The following is a 22409-nucleotide window of genomic DNA, read 5'->3' as shown; positions in this document are numbered from 1 at the left end:
AAACCGTTGTAATGATATGTACTGGAATCGTTTGGCACTCTTTTGAACATTAGACCGTTGGAAAATATCTCATAAGAATTTAAATATAGTTTGACAACGGATCACAATGTGCGTATACATTAAAATATTAACAAACACAGTGAATATGACAGTCAGAGCTTGTGCAAGTAATTCGAACGTATTGCCCCCTGGAGGTTATGCAATGCAGTGCTAGCTTTTGATAGATCTAAAGGTGCTGTTAGAACTGCATTGGATCCGTTTGGCAGACGATGTACCTTTCGAACTTACCTTTTCTGAAGCAAAACACGTCGTATTGATGATCATTGTTCTGTCATCTCATAGTAAGCTCACAGTGCAACGAACATTTATTATTAAAATACTTTATTTACAGGTTTGGTTTTGATTTTTCAGCTTCCCTCCGTAGGTGTAAGATGCAGTAATGTGGAAGGTGTTTGCTTTCCGGTTTATCGTCAATATTGTATAAAAAGGAAATAGAATATACTTTCGGTAAATAAATAAACTTAACTGCAATTTTTCTACCGTGACACTTTCATTCCGACCATGATTTCTTTTCATTTGCTCTCTTACTTACAAATGTTTTCCTAAGATTTGTTTTTTTTTTCTCTCTATTCATTTTTAAATTTAAATTTACGTTCCTATCTTCCCACCTGCTTTGTATTCGCAAATCCGAACTATAGTTTACAGGAAAATACATACAGACAGGCTATTCACGACACGTTCTGTTCGACAGTGCAATCAGCTCCTTAGAAATCTCTGCCATTTGTGTTTAGGACAAACGTTCTTGCGTAATAATGTTGGTACCTCATCTTTGGCAAAGGGAAACGGGTTCGAATTTACTGCTCAAGCGGCACTCTTTTGCTATCAATCCTTTCAGAACATAAAATTTGTGTACACTGTCATAAATGGAAAAGAAAATACGTCCACTTTACAAATGTTTTCCCCAACATGAGAGGTTTTGCTTTCCAATTTGCATGTTTCACGCGAGAAAGTGAAACCTTTCGATTGAAGTTTGTTGTTACGAGCAAAACGCGTTTCCCATCGCGCCGTTTGCGTGGTTTTCATTTTGCTTTACCCTGATTACCATTTCGAAATGGACCCATTTGCTGGATCAGCATTGCAACGAGGGCGTATCGGTTCGGTTTTTGCGTGACAGACAGCTGTCAGACGAGTCGTTTCGGGATTCACTTTTGGCAGGTTGGATGGCAAGAATGAGTTTGGCATGTGTGCCGCAACGATGCTCGCAACACTGTGTACCGCTCAGCCATGGTCCAATCGGTAGCAGTGCTGGAGTTGTCTCAACACAGTTGAAGTGGTCTGGACTGCTGGGTGCTTTTTTTTTGGTTGATCACGCAGTACAGATTACACTAATGATGATTTGACGCTACCTGTGATGTCAACCTATCTGTTACACTTACCTTACAGAATGTGTGCCAAAGGAGTAATAGTTTTTCAGCAAAAAATAAGGGTTTCAAAAACAAATCTCTTGGTAAACGTTTCCTGAATAACCTCCCCGACGGTGTCCACAAGCAAACCACCAGCTACCATTGGCTGCGAGTGCTCGATGAATTTTCCTACAAATTTCAACTACAACCCCTACACTCCTTCACGCTTCGCATCATTACTTGATTCACTTATCATACATAAATACACCCACCAATAGTCGCAACATTTATACAGTTCTGTCATTAAGATTCGTGCAGCAAACGGGCAACACACAACGGCTTGTTTGCTGACGAAGTGCCATCGACATCGTTCCACTTGGCTTCCTTGCCGCTGTCGAACCCTGTCGTCGCTTATTGGATTGAAATTAACAATTTCAAATTGCACACAAACGATTGTTTTCCTTACACGCACACACACACACAAACATTTACACGTTGTACGTGTCGCGTGCGTGTGTACTTCCTCTGGGTCACTGGTCACTTAAAACGGGTTTCAATTATTGCCTTCTGCTCGATGCACCAGGGGTCACCATTTGGCATGCTGACCATCGCACCTTTTTCCATTAGTGGTTTGTAAGAACTATTTTAATACATTTCCTTTCGCTCCTCCCCTCACACCGTCCACTGGATGGTTCGTTTCATTCGCGCTAATTACGTCCTACGAACTAGAGTTGTTTTTCCCTTTTTAGTTACAGTTTGGCTTACGATAAAATTCGAACAATGACAATACAACAAAACTGCACCACCGCACACTGTAACGCATGGCGCGGGCTCTGCAGTAGCATGTTGTGCTGTACCATCTTTAACCTACTCTAGTGGGAGGTGACCCCTCTGCCAACCTGTGAGACAAAAAAACAGACACACACGCGCGCGCACACACACACCCGCAGCTTATCCCACTAAAGCTTCCTCACGGTACAGCTTCCAAAGACCGCGCGGCTCATGATGACGCTTTCTTCACGCCGGGCGCCATGCCCCCCTTTCGCGCAGGTACGCAATGACCCGTCACATCTCGTGATGCAAACACACACACACACACACATACACCCACCAAACAGTGGAACCAGTCTTGTTTTGGACAAACGATAAGCTCCCGGTTGTTGACGGTTGCTCGCAAATGCTAAGCGTCATCCCCTGCAGGATCATGCCCCGCGCCAACCACCTAGCAATGTCTCACTCGTTAGATTGTGTTTGACTGTGGCGGACTGTGTTTTGCCGTGCCCGTCCACGGATTAGTCCGGCAATGTTCCGGTCGTGCGCGACACATTTCATTTGCGCTCGAAACGTGTGCCGCCGGTCAAGAAGGTTTTGCCGTTATTTTTTTTTTTCTTGTTTTGTGTGCTTGCTTGGTTGGTGCGAGCGAACGAAGTTTAATTAGCTTTCGCAAACTTGTCTCACAGATACACCAGATCTTTGTCCAGCGCGCTCGTCCCACCGACCGGTGGACGGTGGAGCGGTAGTGTGGCGGCGGCGGCGGCGGCGGTGGTAGTGGTGGTGGTGGTGGTGTGATGCTTCCTTAGCAGGATTATGCTGTAGTTCTAGAAACAGTACGTTCGATTCGGTGGACACATGACGATGGTGTCCTCCAGTTCGCTGATCGTTGGTTCCTTGTTTTTTAGGATGGATTGCGGGTGTGGTGGTGGTTGCTTATGATGCTGCTGCTGCTGCTGCTGCTGCTGCTGCTGCCCCGGATGGGTCGAGGAGGAGGAGCAGATTGAGGAGGCGGATGATAACTGCTGGGACGGGTGTTGCTGCTGTTGCGCGACGCCGTGGCTCTGCCCCGTGCCGGTTCCTGGCGGACCAGACGTGGCGATAAGCGCCGGCTGCGAAGGAACCGGATGTCATCCGTAGTAGTACTGCGCGTTGGTCGCTCCTCTACTGAGGCTGCGGGGTGTGTTCCCATCGTGATCGCTCGACAGGCGGCGTAGCGTTTGCGTGCCAATTACCGAGCCGCCGAGGAAGCCGGGCGGAAGCTGTTGCGATGGCTGGTGCGGCCTCGGCAGGGTCGTCATGGCTGCCAGTGGCGTCCTTATCGTACCTGTTTCCAGTGGAGAAAGGGGAATTTAGTTGCACTCGGGGGTAGAAACAGAAGGAAAGCAGAAGGAAACAAAAGCGAACAATCTCGTGAAGGTAAAAAAGGTACACATTATTTCCACCATCTTCAAAATCGATTGTTTCCCCATTTGTAGCCTGTCAGTGTGCTTAGCTCTTTAAACCCCGGTTTGCTTTTTGTGCACACCCTTTTGCGTCCTCCATTTTTTTTTATGGGGAATGTTTTATTTTGCAGCCAACATTCCAGCGTTTCCAAATTCCCAACCCTTTTTAAACCAACATTCTTCGGGAATTTCGGGAGACAGAAAATCCCCGAAGGCAAGGATGTGCTGGAGCCTGGAGCATGCTCGTAAACTGTCATACCTATTCACCTTTCGGGAAAGGCAGCCAGCCCGCTAATGCCAAGCCCTTGTGCATCGAGCATGAATTTTTAGCTAATTAAAGCATCACGCCCCAAACACCCGATGTTTGTTTCAGTGTTGTCACACACACAACAACAAAAAAACAGGAAAGGGAGCATTTTCCTCCAAAACGACTTCCACGTTGCTGATCTAATTAAACAGCTATGCTCGCTAAACAGGAAAAAAGTACGTCGCCAAAAGTGCTCGCAAAGAGTCGACAACACAAACACGGCACTGCAAAACAATGCTTAGCAGCTCCGCAGCCGCTCGAGGCGCACCGACGGGGTGAGAATGAATTAAAATATTATTCTAAGCGAGCGATGAAAAATTAAAGTCAAAGACAGCCCACCCGTCCAGGGCCACCGAAGAGCGGTCAAAAGTGGTGTGTCGGTGCGTGTGGGCGTGTATGTTTACCGGTAGCACACAGAAAAAAGGAAAGCAAGAAGGTAAAATTAGTATTACAAGCATCGTAACACCGGCAGCGAAGGTCTTTAAAGTATGTTTGAGTAGCGTGGGAGCGAGTTTTATTGTTGGCGTTGAAAGGTCGGTCCACACCGGTCGACCCAACCAAGAAAAGCTGGTTGGGCCAGGGTAAGCTTACTCAAGGCGGCTTTCGGTGCCCATTTTCCGGCCGTGTAGGTTAGCAAAATTGTTAAACACCACTTTTGGCTGTGCTCGAGTTAAAGTCGAACTTTGAAGGGTTGGAGGGTGCATTAAGTGTGCTTGTAGCAGAAAATGATGTACATAATTTATCGACAGCCGTAGGCAAATGCGTTACAACGTTGCGTTACACCGGTTGTGTAGTGGTTGTTGTGTTAGTTTTAATCGGATGAGCGGTGTAGTCGGATGTAACTTTGTTAAACATGGTCCAAGGTATAGTTGAGTATTGTGCGAGAATGTTGGCTTAGTGCTAGAGAGATGAACTAGCTCAATGCTTCTTAACACACCTGAGGGGTGGAAAAGGGCAGATCGACATCGATGTAACATGTCGATGTTTTAGAATCAATGAATGGTACCTTTTCTTCAAGCTTTACAATTTACACATTGATTGTTGGTTAGCTTTTTATTGGAAGTTAAAGATATATGCTCTTTTCAACAGTTCCGTACGGTTCGGTGATTAAATATGATATTTAAATTGTTTTGAAGAGAGATGCAAAGGATACATATTTTAATGATTTTTTTATTCAGGTGGAACGGCCGTAATGCTATATTTTAATGATAAAAGAAATGATAATCTTAGAAGAAGTGTAAACAAAAGTGATAGTAATGTAAAAGCATTCGAGTAAAATGTCTTGATTAGGCTCTAACCAAGGAAAAATACGCCTGTATGATTCAAATACGCCTCTTTTATGATTGCAATTCAATTAAAAATCATTTTCTAAGCATTCAAGCTTCACGTAATATTTGCCAGGATCTTCAGAAATGAACCATTTTGCTATTAAAACCGAATCAACGTGGATCGCATGTGTAAAAAGCAAAACCTTCAAACCATTTCCCCAACAAGCCCACCAACACAACCATCATCAAAGTAAATGAAATGCATGTCAATTGCTAAAACAAACCCACCCGCTGTAACCCACGCACATGCCCCCAGCAACCCAGCAATGGGGCAATGGGGCAATGCTGGAATGGTAAATGGCTATTGCCGGAACAAACGCACTCACCTATGCTGGAGCCCAGCTGTGACGGCATGATGTTGATGGGCCCGCCGAGATACCCGGGCGACTGGGAGGTGCTCATGATCGTGCCCATCGAGCACGGCGGCACCAGCATCGTGGTGGACGTGTGGGAAATGTTCGACGGTCCGAGATTGCCGTACGGGCCGGGCGACGGCGTGTACGGTCCGTAGCTCTGCCGGGTGGCAATGCAGTCGTTCCGTGTCCGTGTGGGCGCGTTGGTCGTCGGGCGGCAATCGTTGAACAGGCGGCCGGTACAGGCAGCCGGAAGCGTAAGCGCATGCAGCGAACATGTGAACGGTAGACAGGTTTGATTAGACTATGGCAACCTTGACGGTGCCACACAACAGCTGATTCGTAAAGTGTGGTGGCACCACGCACCACATCGTACTTACATCGCTTCGCGAAACGCTCGGCACCGGGAGCGGCGTCTGCAGATCGATATCGGCATCGATTTCCGATATGTCGTCGGTGAAACCGTTCGGCAGCGTCGTTTCGCCGGTGTTGGAAGTTTGGAATTTATCGTCCCCGTCCTTCGCTGTGCGGCGCCGCTGCACCACCAGCCGGCCGATCACGATCGACACGCAGAGCAGGATGGCGACGGTGACGGCCACGATAAGGTAAAGGTAGAATTTTTCCTGGTTTTCTGTTTTTCCGGCGTGCGGCGTGCGTTGCGGCGGATGCGGGTTGCGCCCGATTGTCGTCAATATTTTACGTCCCGAGCAAGCACAGATGCCACCCACCGCCACGGTGAAGTACAGCGGAACAAATGGTACCGATAGGAAAGGTGGAAAGAAATAAATAATACACAACAGTTAGTGTGAGTTTTCATGGAAGCCGCGGTAGCTGGAGAAAGTGGAAAAGTTGTTAATGGAACTGAAAAGGAACTTTTGGACTGAAATGTTTTCGAATGAGACATCTTCTAAATAGCTTAAATGTAAAATAAAATCAACCTTAGATGAATCTCACATCACGCGCACATCGAACATCAAAACGCTCCCTTTTTCCGATCAACTCTTACATTTCCATCGTCTGCTGATGGAAATAAATAGCAATAGAATGTTTATGACTGGTCGTATTTCCTTTTTGAAATCGTTTATCGTACGCACATGAACAGGCGGATGAAGCAAAGTTATCGCTAACGCACTCAACCATTTAATCAAATAAACTGCCCCAGCCGCCGCCATCGTTCGCTGGTTGCGCTGTTGTGTACAGGTGTTTTATTACAACGGTTGATTAATGTCGGGAAGCAGTGCAAAAGGGATGTTTCACGAGGTACGATTTTTCCACTACTTTCCCGCCGGAAATGTTTTCCATTTTCTGCAGTATAAATAGTGCTCCATAATGGCTTCTCGTTCCTTAATTAATTTTCAGCATCACAAGTCATACAAGTGCTTAGAGGTATGAGCTTCATTTTATCATATGTTTGTAGATTGAAGATTGAATCCCTTTGAACAACATTTAGCAAAACGAGTTTACATCCACATCTCCCATACGTTTAAAGGTTTAATTTTCTACAATTTTAAGAAAGCATTCGGAACTGTATCTGAAATGTGCTTTAAAGTCGTCACGAAATGATTCCGTGCACAAACACACCGTCGCTTGGCTGTAGAAATTCAATCTTATCAGCAAGTACTTACGCTCCACAAATAGACGAATCTCCCACCAAGCAAACAAAAGCGGATAATCGTTTCGATCGCTGTTGGACGGCTTCGGCTCAATGTGGCGTGGGCTATCGCCGTCGTCGGCCACACCAAAGCCTCCGTTGCTAGCCTCGTTTCGCTCGGCCACACCGGGATGCTGCCTGGCGCCCGGCAGCGTCCCCACAGGACCAGTGGACGAAGGCGACGATGGTGGTTTGGAAAAGACGACTAATTTCTTATCCGTTCGAACCCGAAACGTCGAACTCGGTTCATTATGTGTTTCGGGGAAAGCGATGGGATTTCGTTGATTGGCACGGTTTCGCCCCTGGTCAGCCGTCCCGTTGCTGGGAGCGACTTCGATCGATCGTCCTTCTTGCAGATGCATGCAGGGGATATGTTGATGTTACAAAATGGTAAGAAGGCTATAATTCTACCGTCAACATACGGGTGCGTGCGTGATTTTAGGTGTGTCCGTTCCATCGAGTGTGTGAGGATAGGTTTGATGAGCGAGCAAGCGCGCGCGAGCGCACGTATTTCATTTTCGCTGTGAATTGCGTGCCAGAGCATAATATAGTACGGTGAAACAAATAAGCAGCAGATTGTGTGTTTGTGTGTAAATGTGTGAGGTGCAGATTCAATTTACTACTGATTTCCCTCCATACTAGGAAATTCGGATGTACTTGCTGTTAGAAGCGACACTGCAGGAAGGTGTATAATATAAGCAAATGTTTACAACACGCCGTAGCAAATTCCCCGAATTGATCCCACTAAGGTGTTCAATCCGTTCAGTTTCAATGATCCAAAACGTGACGAGAATAAAAGTGAGCAGACTTTGTGAGAAAGTAGAACAATTTCACATTGATGCACACTCCTGGCGGGTGCGGTTGGCGAAAAACAAGTGAGGTGGAAATTTTTAATTAATCTCCTCGCCTTAATTGCATCATGCAACCGAACGAGTTTGTGAAACCGAGCTGCAAAAAAAAAAGTTGCCAAGCTGCCCCAACCTTCAGCCAACACCTCGTATATGCTGTGCTTTTTGTGTTGTATGTCTTTTTGCGCAAGCTCTTTCGCTGGCTGCTTCAAGACAGACTTCATTCCAGTGCGTTTCGTTGTTTCTTTCCCCCGGTTGTTTCCGGGAATAGGCAAAACGGAGAAACAACTTCACACCGTGGCTGATTATTTTCGGTGAAACTGGATCTCGAGCAAGCGCCAGGTACGGGCGTTGCTGTGGGCAGGCAAAACACTTAGTAGAATACATAACGGCATTACGTAACCTGTCACGTAGTACATCTTCAAATTAGCCTGGATTTTCCTCTCCGAAAGAAGATCCTCCCGGACGGCAGTGTGCGGTAGGGTCGAGCGCGCAACCGATGCCCGAGCACTAATTGGTTTATGCTCTCGCTGGGCACGGTCGGTTTTGGAAGCATGTTAATTTACTGCGACGGTATGCAGCCTGTCGGGGACGGGTTAAGTGAGCGGAAAAAGTACAAACACTGAAGAATACGGGACCGCGTTCGCGGTGCGAGTACGTGCGGAGCGGGAAGAGTGCCAGAGTGTGTTGGTTGGCCATCTGGTTGGAGTAGTAGTAACGGCCGCACGTGGTGAGGGTTCTTACTTCGAGGGCTCTTGATGCGAAGTTGACCGGCAGTATTGTTGCTGGTCAGCCGTAGTACGTGACTCAGTGCTGAATGAGTGTATAGAACGGGGCAAAGGTAGAAAAACGGCATTCCCAACAAGCTGGATCGGGCTTTTTGTTTTTTATCTATTTATTGCATACACGATTCAGTGAAACGATGTTTTGTGCACTATATATTCTAGATAAAGGAATGTAATATTATGGAATTGTTAAATATGTTGGATGGTCCCTGGCTGCCTCCCATCCATGTAGACACTCGATCTGCAGGTCTTGCTTCACCTGATCCAGCCATCGAGCTCGCTGTGCTTCACTGCGCCTTATGCTGAATTGGGGATCGTTGTCGAACATCTTCTTGGCGGGGCATGAGTCTGTCATCCTCATGGGATGCCTCAGACATCGTATCCTGTCAGGCTTAGAAAACCGTCAGGATGCTCAATTCGCTGTACAGCTTAGCAGGCTCATAGTTCATCTATTTCCTTCGAACTCCATGGTCGAACACACCCTCAAAGATGCTCAAACACTCCCAATTTGAGGCCAATTCCAACGTTTTCATCTTGGAATGTTCCAAGACTCGTGTCCATTAAAGCCCTCCGGGCGAATCAATGTGCGATATATCTCTCATTTCGTGCGGTCACGAAGACTTCTGCATCTTAGCCAAGTGAATATCAACATTTATTCACATATTACCATATTTGCTTTCAATGCTTCAATTTACCGCTGTATCTAATGTCTATCAAACAGCTTGTATCCATTGACATACATGATTGACGTTGCCGAGTGTTGTGCTAATGACATATAGCCTACAGCCAAACTAAGCTTTATGAACGGAAACAAAAAAATCTTATTGGTATCATACCGCACTTCTAGCTTAAGTGCTTTTCAAATAGTCAAATGATTGATTTGTTCTGGCAGTTGGACATTTTGCATCAGGTACCATAAATACCATGGTATTGATGTTTTATTGACGTAGTGGTTGGTAGCTTCCACTGTAAGATTTTCATTTCATAAACAGTTTTCATCATATATGTTCTGCAAAACATCAACCCTTATTGGTTTCTTATAGCTTTTATGTACTCAGTACTTCACTGCGCATGCTTCTTGTAATTTTAAGGAGCTTAATTGATTACTTCCGTCGACTGTTTTCCAACTGTCTTAAATTACTTTTTCATTGAACAGTGCAGCCTCTTTTCTTGTTCTGCTTCCCTGAGCAGTCATTAATCGTTTCACGGTGCCGCTGTGTAGCAAAGACACCTCTCCACCCCCCCAAGTAAAAGAAGCTATTAATCTCAGCTTTTTCCGGAGCAATTGAGCAGATGGTTTTACTAACAGCTTCACCACTGCTCGGATAATGTATGTATCATTAGCTCCATTTGCCGCTGTGGGAAGGTGACTTATGCTTTCGCCAATAGTACGCTTTCCAGCTTCCCAGTCGGCCGCAAAGAAGAAATGGCTGGCTGGCTCTTGCGCTTCAACTACACTCTCGGCTAGCAGTTGCACGGCCGGTGGGGAATTTTAAAGCAAATGTCAAACACCGGTCACTGGCATCATTGTCACACAGGCACACAGGATGGTGGTACGAGGGTAGTAGAGTTGATTGTACTGGGAATGGGCATTCGCTTACTTTCTCTCCCTTTCTCTCTCTCTCTCCGTCAGCCGTATGGTACATCCCGACAATGTGGCCAGCCGTTCCCTCTGGCTCATGTCGTTTTTTTTGTTGTTTTGTGCATCCCTAACAGTCGCCAGCATCAGCGGGTGCGGGAATTAAATACAAACTTGCCTACGAAAATGGCCGAGGACGAGAGCTCAATGAATGTGTGGGGGAGATAGCCACACTGGCCCATTGCAGGAAGCTGGCAGGATAAATGGTTTTCCGGCCGCCTGTTTTCAGTCCCAAACCAGCCCCGGCACTGCCGCTTTGGCCGGGGTCTACTGCATGCATTTTTTTCTTCTTCTGCTTGTTATTCTGTGCTTTGTTTGCCACCGGCAACACACACTGGTGCGGGGTGGCACAGGATGAGACAATTTATTTTGGCCACCGGCTACAGCAGCGGCAGCACCAGCGACTTTAACGGCTTGCTGGGGAATTTGCTGCACCTAGCGGAATGGTTATTTTTCAGCTGTATAATAGCCTGCCCGAACTGTTGTGGTTGTTGCTTGACAGTTGCTATGTGCATGTGTGTCTGTGTAGCGGCACTGTGCTTGTTTGGCCCATTTTCTAAGCTTCCTGTTTGGCGTCCCGAGCCGAGAACAACGTTCGCTCGTTTGCTTGCAGTGGACAGCATTAATGCAATCGGGCCAGCGGGTGGTGGGTTTCTGCCCGTTTCCCACGCCCCAGTCCAACTCAATCACTGTATTGTTGCTAGTATTGGCTTCACTCAAAGATCTACATTCGAGATTTCTTTGCCGTGGGCAATACAATGACGAAAGCGAACGGTGGAAACTGGAAGTAATTCAGAAGAAACACTTTCAAGAGGTGTTCTCCGCACGGCAACTATTCTAGCGAAGAAGTCGTGTAGCGTTTAGGGTGAAGTACAGTGGGAAAAACTATATTATCGTCAGCCAGGCTGGCTCGGTCACAGGCTTCGGGAATCACTGCAGTCTCTCAATTGAAAATGCAATTGCAGCCATGGTTCGTGGTGGGTGTTGGTCAACTACGGACGCTAACAGGCTAACCGGTGCAATTGTGCGGTGAGACCAATCCCTTTGCGAAATAAGCCACCCGTAATAAGGCCGTAATACAAGGCGCAAAAATTTAAATTTAATTCAAAAATAAGATTCCACAAATCAGGTTGCGTCTCTAACACAGATTTAGAATTATAACGAATGTATTCAAATGCTCATGGAGACGCCTGGTGTTTTGTGCGAAGCAAGTGGCGCTCACGTTTCATCTTCAGTGCAAGAAGCGATAATAGAATTTTACTTAAATAAAAGCGTGGAAAAAGCTTTACACCAATCTTATTAAGAAGCGTGATAAAATAATAAGTGTCAAATAAACTGCCATCTTCGAAGAATGCGATATATACAGGGAATGCAATTAGATTCCATAAAAAACATAGCGTTTCCGAGAATTGTTTACTTCAATGCGCACGTCATACGCGTTTCGAATCGCTTTTACGTCATTTGAAGAGTGGGTCTACTGCGAATGATTTTCCAGAGCTTGTTTTGTGAGTGCTGTAACGACAGCTGTGCCTCGAGAGATGAGTTTTATTTTTATCTTAGGCAAATGCAATAAATTTAACGTATTTTCTGTTTGAAATTGAATATCCTAAAACAAATGAAAAAACAATATTCTTTATTTAAATGACGAACTGGTCTCAACATCATCACTGCTTCCTCTAGAGGCTTTGATTGTAAGCTATTTAAATTCAAAATAAAATTGTACTTTCCGGAAATGTGTAGCGATTTTCGCCATAGTGTATTATACAATTTTATGCAAATGAGTAGAAACATAGCGTGAAATCACATTTCAGTGCAATGCACATTTTAAACACAGCAGTCGGTGGAACAGCCAATGGCTCCAATTCGTTCGACGATGGTACAAAACTCCACCGTCACCGTCAAAGCGCATCGACAGCCTAAACCCCTTCCACTTACCTCCGAACGAAAAGTCACTATCGTCCATAATGTCGTGGATGGAGCGGGGCGGTGAAGCGGGCGTACTGCTGCTGCTCGATGTGCCGACGTAGCCGGGCACATCGGAAACGCGACCATTCGTTGGGCCACCCTGCAGCTTCGGTGCCGGTCCGGGCGGTGCCGCGTCCGACTCGCGGAAAAACTGATCCTCATCGTACAGCTCGTCCTGGTCCTGCTCGAGGTCACTCTGCAGCGGTTCGTCCGGTTCCGGTGCAGCCTCGAAGCGATCCTTCAGCACCTTCCTAGGCACTGTGTATGCGGTACCGAGAATAAACGAACGATAAGTGCACCGTGCATGATCGTATGTCTGTGTGTGTGTGTGTGTGTGTGTGTGTGTGTGTGTGTGTGTGTGTGTGTGTGTGTGTGTGTGTTATGTTTCATTTAATCGTACTGTGCGATTGCAACTGCTCTCGGTTTTTGGCAGGGGAAACTGTATGAAGTTTCATCAGCTAGTTTTAGCACCATCATCCACCCTCACCCCCAATAAAACCGGAGCAGTGCAACGAATCAACCATCTGGTGCTGACCGTATCCAGTGTTAATACTAACCGCATGTGTAAACAACTTTTAAATACATCCTCGAGTCGGGCCGGCACGGTTTGCCGAATGTGGTACTGTCCGCCGAGAGTGTGCACTTCCGCCGTCCGTGACACTTTTGCATCACCGTTTCCGTGGCGTACGAGGCGAGACAATCTGCAGATAGGGAAGGGAACGAAAGCGTTAGGACAGACAGCGAGAAAGCGAACGATCGAGTTAAGGAAACGGTTGGCTAGGCCGCCATTTTATGGCTATTCCGCTGGGATGTGTTACCGCTACCCGAAACACAGTTGCACATTTATTGTATCGGATTGCGGGAAACCAGCTCGATGCGTCCCATGTACCTTCCACCACCATTTGGTTTCTATGTTTTTTTTTCTTCTGTTTCGCTCTTCTCGAAAGCAGATAACGATGGAAGTACCTGACCGGAGGCTATCGAGTACACGGTAGTGTCGGTGGCAGCAGTGTTTCGTTTCCGATTAGCTTTGGTGTGAAAACGGTCTCCAGGGGGAAAAGGTTTCCCAGAGTCTTGTTTTATACCGGTTTGAGCTTGGTTTGTGAAAAACAGGTTTGGGACCCTTTTTGGCTGTCGGCCGCTGTAATGCGGCTGCCTTTATCCGGGTGGCATCCGTTTTCGGGCGGCAAACCCCCCCCCACACACCTCGAACGCCGCCCACGCTAGATTAGTGTGCGGGAATCTTGCACAATGTTTCGACTTTTGAAATAGGACACCGGAAAAAGTGAGTTTCGTTGCTGGTGTCCAGAGTGCCCACCAGTGGTGAGGCGATACTTACTTTCCTCCTTTACACCCTGCGGCTGCGCGCACTGAAGACTCTCGTACTCGGTTCGGCCGTAGTTTGCGCTGTAGATTGCTATCCGGGAGTATGGGTTGCAAATTAATTGAATTACATCGTTTTCGCAAGCGATTTTGCTCCGGAACTCGTCTGTAATTGAAGACGTGAGGATGTGGTTAGCGTGTAGTGTGCGAACAGTGCAAACGCACCGAAAAAAAGAAGAGGAAAAGTACAATGGCGAAAGGTTCCCGTGGTGCGAGTGTGTGAGTATGAGCAAGCGAGTGAAGCACTAATTAGGTGGCAGCGCTTGGAGAATGATTTTCCATTGTGCACGGGAATTAATTAATTGATTCGTCAAATTTACGGTGCTGTGGGTTTTTCTGGGAAAAGTAGAATGTTTTTGTCCTAATGAGCAAGCTTTTGAATTCCTCAGAAATAGTGAACAGTAATTTAACTATGGTTGTAAATCAGATCGATATATATAGTTTTCGATACATCAGCTGGAAGCAATATATCGAAACACAATAATTAATTGTTCAGCTCGTTTAAATCACATGATGTTTGTGGTAGTGATAATAAACTTTAAGCTTTACTTTGGGCTAAAATGAGGCTTCCACTAATTATTTATTCACATGCTTCAGCATACAAGCTTCCATCTGCAATCCATCCAGACTATAATCCTATTACCACCGCACCATTCTTGGAGACATAGTTGCGGCCAAACGATGGACTACACGCTCCATTTTACAGTGGAGGTGTAATTATTTAAATTCTCAATGGGCCACGCCCCATGACTGGTGGTGACGGGCTTTCGCATGAATTTTGCATCAGCTGGCTGCAGCCCGACCCGTGGTGCGGTGAAGAAGGAACATCCCATTTCTGTGCCGGAGACATTTATGAGCCCGACCTGATGACAACTGATAAGAGCATCTTGCTCCAGTTTTGGAAGGAGTTCCAAACGTACGATGAACGGTCGCGGCAAAAGCAATTAATGGTGGCAAGTTCAGCGAAGCAAAAGGCGCACGACATATGAGCTGGTGACAAGTACCGAGCACCCAAGGTGGTCGGTGTTGATGTTGGTCAGCATAAATCTGATCGGCGTTCCATTGTGCTTGAGCAGTTTGTAACAGTGGTAAGATTGTGCCTGAAGGGCCAGCACGATTTGACCTAAATATCTGACTCCCGTTCTTACCCACACACACACAGACACACACACACACCGTGAACGGGGCGCGCCGTCATCCGGCATCATCCCCCTTTGGCATGCCGTCCAGATTTTATCGTGTGTGAAATTTATTGAGCAAACGATGGCGCAAAATAGGTGTACTTACACGGTCGGCACTTGTAGGCCACCTCGACGAACTTCCGCTGGCCCGGGCACGGATCGCCGCCGAACGTTTTGGGCGAGGCGAGAAACTTGCAGTGGCGCTTCTTTTGGCACGCTTCCACGACGGTCTGAAGCAGCGAGTACTGTAATGAGTGGAAAGGAAATAGAATTAATGTGGGACGAACGGCGCACTGTTTGTGTGAAAGCAAATGGAACGGTTGGTTCTTTTTTTTTCTTCGCATTTCTGGTATTGCGTTCAAGAGAGCACAATTCGGATGCATTAGTTGCAGCACGGCGCAACGCCAAACATGGTGCGAGCAGAAAGCAGCAACGACGCAGTACTAACGACTGCTACTCTCGTTGCGGTTATTTCGAAATTGAAATTTATGTCACATTAAATCTGCCATTGCTTATGAGGTTCCTTTTTCTGTGCGCTGCGCATCGGCGAAGTTACCTTTTCTTTCATTTTGAGTTATCGTTTCGGTTCACAGCACATTAGCCTGTGTTGCAAATTGTTTTAAAGCTGCAACGAGAAGTGAGGTCGAACTGGATCGGTCGAATCTCATAAAATACCCTCAGGTGATATTGTCATCCGGGTCATTGGGCTGGTCTGGTGGTACAGTCGTCAACTCGTACGACTTAACAGCATGCCCGTCATGGGTTCAAGCCTCGAATAGACCGTGCTCTCATACGTAGGACTGACTATCCTGCTATGGTAACAATAAGTCACTGAAAGCCAACCTCACGTCACTAGTGGGTACAAAGGCAGGCCTTGACCGACATCGGTTGTTGTGCCAAAGAAGAAGATGTTGTCATCGTTTGGTACATTATGCTAAATGCATTTCAGTTGAACGGATCGTAAGAAAGAAAAATCAAGTTGAATGAGCTGTATTTTATTTTTTATTTTTTTATTTTATGTTATTTTATTTATTTTATATATTTATTTCATAGGTTAACAAAATTGAAACGATCATAACTCTGACATCTTAATTACCAATGATGGCTGCCCTGTAAACAGCTCAGTCAGTTTTCTTTGGCGGGATATACAGTAGGTATATGATTAGCATCTGATCGCATAGCTCAGTTGCAAAGATTTGCCTCAATGATATCTTTACACAAAAAACAGCATCTGTCGCTGGAAGAACCAATCATTGTATAGCAGTTTTCGAGCAGCTATCTAAGTGGGTATAATATACAGGTGGGCTTATCGCAAGGTGTATGAATTTAGAAGGCTAGAATAATCTAGACTGAAAATTGCAGGCTAGTTTTATGTGTGATTTTGTATGGAGTGTTTAGATGATTTAAACCTCCAACTGTCAAACTCCATACAAAAAACTGACTAGAATCGTGAAAGGCCTCCACATTGGTTTTCTTATGTACACTGCTTAGCTGGTAAATTCAAAAGCGATTGAAGTTTTATCAGTCAAATATGCCACTAAGAGATTTAACTGAACATTCATTTGAGGGAACAATAGAATCGAATGTAGAAAGCATTGAAAACATGTTGATTGACCGCAGTCTGACCATCCTTGACTTAGTATGAGTTATATTACGAATTGTCTATTGAATCATACATTAACCTATCAAAACATATGTTTATAGTCTTTCTATCCATGTCTGAAAAAATAGACTTTCTCGAGTGCTGTTTTTTACAAAGACGCACATAGACCAAAAAACCGTTACAGATTGGAAAACTTCGTTGGTTCTGTTTTGTGTTTTTTTTTGTTGCTTTTTCTGATGAACTGATGTCCAAATGCTTTGCATGACTACATCTTCTTTCCATTCAGTACTAAGTGCAATATAAGATTTTGTTAATTTGTTTTGAGTGTATTAAAAAACAGTCAAAAATGGTGGTTAGGTTCCTTGATAAAAATGGGAAAATATTTTTTATCACTAACAAGAACTTTTGTTATGTTTTGTCAGGACCTTCTTGAAAAACTTGACATGAAATGGCTACGAAACAAGTATTTTGGACGCCTTTCTATTGTGAGCTAAATATAAATGTGTTAAAGAAAGTTCTTTTTTTCGTTTGACTAAACATGCTACTTACAAAGCTTTGCGTTGTTCAACACTGGAATGTTATTAACACTGCCTCGGCAATCAACCATTTTCGAAACTGGTATGCAACCTTATGTTCATCTTCGTACAGCATTGTTGTGGTGCGGAGCGTAATTTGGTCGCAGCTTTTGGTCGCACCTTGGGAGAGGGAGGCTCGCGCGACAACGATTTCACATGACACAATTTCCGTTGACTCACGTACAGCCCAAACAGCATGTTTTCGGTATGTTTTGTTTGCCAGTGCTTTGCCCGCCGCCATGGCTTTACGGTTTCGTCATTTGTCGCTACAATAAACCTCACACGATCACGTTTTCCGCCAACAACGCGGGCAATGCCGTGTGGCGGTGACGATGTTGTTTGCACCGGTTCTGGAGGGTTCCCCTCTGCCTTCCTGCCGGACGTGGTCGCTGCTGAAGCTAGTGTTTGGATTTGCAAATCACCCACACACCACTCGGTACATTCCGCAAGGTATATCCTGGAGCAAGTCGGCCCTACTTCTTTGGCATGCGAAAACGGTTTCTCTAGCAGCCTGCCGACACGGAAACAACCAAACGGCAATTTAAAGTAACATCTTGGGCTCTGAGCCTGCCCGACTTTGTGCGAAAAAGTAGAGCAACCAACAATTATTTGGCAATAAACAACATGGCCGTGTGTGCGGAGCGCAGTTGCTTTCAATCGCAACGGCAACTTAAGCGGGGAATGATGATGCGGCAGCACCGGCAGCACAGGGTCCTGTACGTTACGTTAGCGAATCGAGCGAACGCTGCCACCCCGAGCTGTTCCATTGCCACGGCGGATTATCCGTGCCACTTGCTGTGCTCTTTTCCGCCGACCATCGCCGACCCAGCTGTTGACAAGATAGTACTAATTGAGATAAATGTTTTCTCCAGGCGTTAAACGAAATGTTACGGTGTGCAGTCGGCGTGGTACGAATGAAACCATAATTCTACTAGACGCAACGGCCTAGGCCACCATTACAGCAAGCGTTTTGGTTTGGCCGGAATGCTGCAAGCTAATGTTCGGCCCGCTTTCTTTACTTGGTATCAACGGCGATACTAGCTATTGCGAGAGGAAATAATGCGAAAGGATAATAATGCTTTAGGATGAACTTTTCGCAGAATGTGCTACAACATTGGGCATGATGAAGGTTACTGGTATTGCCGACGAAAAAAAAAACATGCAGAGGATAAACTGTTTGCTGAATAGAACTGTATAATTAACTGTGACAGTCTCAATCTTCTTTGCATGATATACAGCTGATTTCGGAGAACAAACTTGACGAGCAACGATGTTGTACAACCATTAATCCAAACATGTCGTAATGAGTTATGTCCGGCACATGTTTCTTTATTTTAATTTAAACTGAGTAGCAAAACAAAGAGCAAAGTATTTGCCTATTGGCAGTAGCAATTTTCTTAAGTCTGTCTGTTGTTGTGATCCTGTTACGATTCCGACTTTAGCTCGACTCGGACTTCACAGGACACAACACACTGAGTCGTTCTAAGACCTACTCCACCGAGGCCTGGATGTTGTAGACCACTTGAACGGATTGCCACCTCCAGTGATACTTTCTGTCCGATCGATTCCATGGATTAATGATAATTCTCATGATCCTGAAGCAGTGACGATTCACTAGTCGTGTTGTTCATTTGATTAAAATTTTAAAAGACCATCCCTCGTAGTCTGATTAAGCTTTTACCGAAATAATCTTATATCTTGCTTGTGTAATGAAGCTAAAATGATACACTTGCTGCCAATTCATGGTGTCTACAAAGTAATAGTAAATTAACGAGTGTGCATAACTCAAATTTTGAACAGCAGTGCAAAGCTAACACTACAGATTATATGGCACTAACACAGCAATTATGATTTGTAATGTTTTCAACTGAAGCCGTGGACCACTATCTGAAATCAATGCTATTCTCACTTTTGGACTCCACTTTTGTATAAGACATTATTTCGACGACTTTTTACTTGTCAAGCCAGCTGTCAGACAGAACGGATTTGTCGAGGTTTTCCAACCGCGAGCCAAATGATGCTTTAGCTGATTGTGGTTGCAAAGAATCTACTGGATTACACACAAATTAGATGGATAAAAGTTGTGCCCGTACGTCGGTGAACAGTTGAAAAATTGTACTCAATTAATTCGTGCAAATGATTAATAATTTCTTTGAACAAAACAAATGAGCATAATGTTTTCAATGCCGAAACGAAGCGAATGTTTAACGATGTTTCGCGCGCTTCCCACTGGCAGCTTTAATGACTATGATGGAAAAAGATTATCGCTTACGTGTGGGTCGCGGCACGGCGCAGCAGTGGAATGGAAGCAAGCGTCTTTGCACCAGCCGCCTGCCATTTGCTAAAGAATGTGTGGCAAGCTTTCGCTACATTTGACTACGTTTCACCACATCAACACTCCGGTTCGGTGTTCTGTGTCGTGTGTTTGCTTTGTTTGATTTTGCTACAACAAAGTAGAAATGGTTTCGGAAGAAACCGGAAACCTGTTACGCTGGAGAGCGCTTCATAAATTAACGAAAATGACAAACGGGAGCAAAGCGAGCAGCATCCAGGAGGGGAGACGTTGGTGTCGCTCGGCTTTGAATGTGTTATGCAAACCGAAAAGCAGCTGGGGATGAGGAACGACTCTGCCAGCCAGCCAGCCAGCCATGTGCTGCAAGGAGAGAAGGAATCAAATTATGTTGGCACCACCGAGCGACCGACCGAATGCTTCAACTGGAGCGCAAGAATTGGAGCAGCGCCTCGCTAGTACAAACGACACAGCCTGGAGAATGGAAAGCCAAATTCCTAGAAGGGCGGTTGAATGAATGGCACACCACACTGTCTCATCTTCTCGCTCACCGGCGGCGTTCGCGTTGGGAACGCTCACACTTGCGCACGGTTCGGCAGATCGAAATTGTCCAATTTGGTATTCATCAAAGTCGAACATCACGACCCACTGTCCTGTCCGCAAGTGCCGGGAAAGTGGTTGATCGTATGTCTTCTTTTTTCGTCTCCCACTGTCCGTAGAAATCATCACCTAGCCGTGGCATCGTAGCCGAACATTTATCCGATTAAAATGCGCTTTCTCGAGTTTGTGCAGTGTGTGTGTGTGCGCGGTGTCCCATCCGTGCGATGCGAAGCTTTGCAAGTGAAAAGCAAAATTTGATGCAATGAAAACGAATACGGAGGAAATAAAAAACGAAAACAAAAAAAAAACAGATGAAAATAAAAAAAAGAACGCGATCGAACTGGGCTGCGATGACGCATGCGAGAGAAAAGTAAGCGACTGGTACATCGTTATACCGGCCCCGGAACGGGAAATGATGGCACAACTCGACGTGGCGGAGTGGAATTGGATGGTGTGAAGCACGGTTGGATTTTTCTTCCAGCATTCCCAGCGATGCAAGCTTCTCATATATCGCACAAAACTGCCAGCGCAACGGGAGTTTGGGGTGGTGCAAAACTGGGATCTAATGCGATGATTGTGAGTCAAACGAATCGGTCGCCGGCACGTCCGAAGAACACAATCTTGTCATAAATCGGACACTTCCGTTTCGCCGGCAACCGATCCGTCGGCGTGTGTGTGTGTGTGCACGCGATAGGACGGATTTTTTTACGAGACCCGGGTAAAACGAACACGATAATAAAATCCTTGCACCCTGTTTTTTTTTTTTTGGAGACCATATTGGACATAGCTTTTGCCAGAAAGCTTGCCCAGGATGCTCACGAAATCGTACCAAGTTGCTGAGGGAGCAAAGCGTTTCCACGAAGATCGTCAAATAAAAACGGAACGTGAGGGCGAGGAAAAAATTGAATAATTTCCATAGAATGCAATGATGCATCTGGTGTATGTGTGACTGTGTGTGTGCGTGGGTGAGCTTATCGTTCTTGATTCCTATTACACTCTCTCTGTTTCTCCCATACACTCTCTGTTTCTCCCTCTCTCTCTCTCTCTCTTTCTCTCTCTCATCACTCTTTCTCTCGCTCTCTCTGCTTCTTCTGATTCTATCTGAGCTTCCCAGGGGTGCCACTTGCGCGGATGGATAAATGCTGAATCGTGACGATAATTTGATTTGGATTATTGGATTGAAGTTGATTTAATAATATTATGTACGGATGACGCCATGGTGGATTCTCGCCCCCCCCCCCAGCCTCTTCCTTTCCTATCCTGCTTCGTATTCCTGCAGCAAGTGTGATATTTTGTGTGACGTGCTTAGAAGTTTTGTCTGTTCCATTTCACATCGGTGTTTTTTTGGGGAGCGCTCTGTCGGTTTGCGAAATAGCACGAGCTTTCGGACGGATAGAATTTTGCAACTAAATTCAATTCGATTCGACAGCTTGCCGCGCGCAATGTTTTTCGTGTGGACCTACACTCGTCGCTTGTTGATCTTTTCCACTCGAGGGGTGGGGGGAGGTGAGCTGAGGGTGTGATTCAACAATCTTGTACCGTTTGAATACTAGCCATGATTGGGTGACGATAGTTGATGCAAGTGTGCTTTCTTTGTGGACACAAATTGTGTGCCGCTTTATGCAGAAACACAACAAATCGATTGACGCGCTGGATGTTGAACACTGGAAGTTTGTTAATTATGGGCCTACTATCTGAATACGCTGTAGTTCAGGGAATCGTTAAGATTGAATGCAAAAGTATACTTCACATGAAAAACACTTTAGGGATGCTTTTCATGCTTCCCTGGATGCACGATCGAAACGCAATAGGGTCAAATTTGTGGCTACCGCAAGCAGCTTACAGCGCACACCTGGGAAAGCTCAGTATCGACGAAACCCATGGCAAGTTGTTTCTCGCTTCGATCGATTGTATCGCAAGTACCAAAGTCCGAAGTAGTTTTCCCGCAAAGCGTGCTGCACTTGGCCCCAAGTGTTGGCACAATTTCCTTCCCTCCGCGCTGCAACCTTGGTAGTGCCGCTTAGTAAAGCATTTTGCATGTGAAGCACAAAACTGTTACAGGATTGAGTCATAATCCCTCGTCCTAAATCTGCTTCCTGGTTGGATTACGATGCTTAGCAGTTACGAATTTATGTGCGCACTTTTCCATCGATATTTCACTGCCTGGCGTTTCCCCGGCAGCCGGTATACCGGTGTGTTAGTGTGTGTTTGTGTGAGTTAGTGTTTGTGATGGACCGCTGCAGGGGTATGGCGATGGGAAAAATAAATTGAAATATCGAAAC

General features: G+C 45.7%; 1 protein-coding gene across 4 annotated transcripts in view; it reads right to left on the bottom strand.

The window, feature by feature from the left end:
- Window positions 1–364: 364 nt before the first annotated feature.
- Window positions 365–22409, bottom strand: part of LOC120894553 (protein eva-1-like) — a 93761-nt gene continuing 71716 nt past the window's right edge. For all 4 annotated transcript variants that reach the window (XM_040297206.1, XM_040297207.1, XM_040297208.1 and 1 more), the window contains 7 exons: window positions 15166–15304; window positions 13835–13984; window positions 13053–13196; window positions 12466–12753; window positions 5988–6238; window positions 5581–5767; window positions 365–3501 (listed from right to left, as the gene is read on the bottom strand). In XM_040297206.1, the coding sequence (XP_040153140.1) occupies window positions 3305–3501; window positions 5581–5767; window positions 5988–6238; window positions 12466–12753; window positions 13053–13196; window positions 13835–13984; window positions 15166–15304 (1356 nt within the window). In that variant the 3' untranslated portion in view covers window positions 365–3304. The remainder of the gene's footprint in view (window positions 3502–5580; window positions 5768–5987; window positions 6239–12465; window positions 12754–13052; window positions 13197–13834; window positions 13985–15165; window positions 15305–22409) is intronic.

Source organism: Anopheles arabiensis, chromosome 2 (genome assembly GCF_016920715.1).
Source record: "Anopheles arabiensis isolate DONGOLA chromosome 2, AaraD3, whole genome shotgun sequence".
In the NCBI taxonomy this organism is placed as follows: domain Eukaryota; kingdom Metazoa; phylum Arthropoda; class Insecta; order Diptera; family Culicidae; genus Anopheles; species Anopheles arabiensis.
The sequence above is the reverse complement of the archived record's forward strand: the minus strand, read 5'-3'. Positions and strand labels throughout refer to the sequence as shown.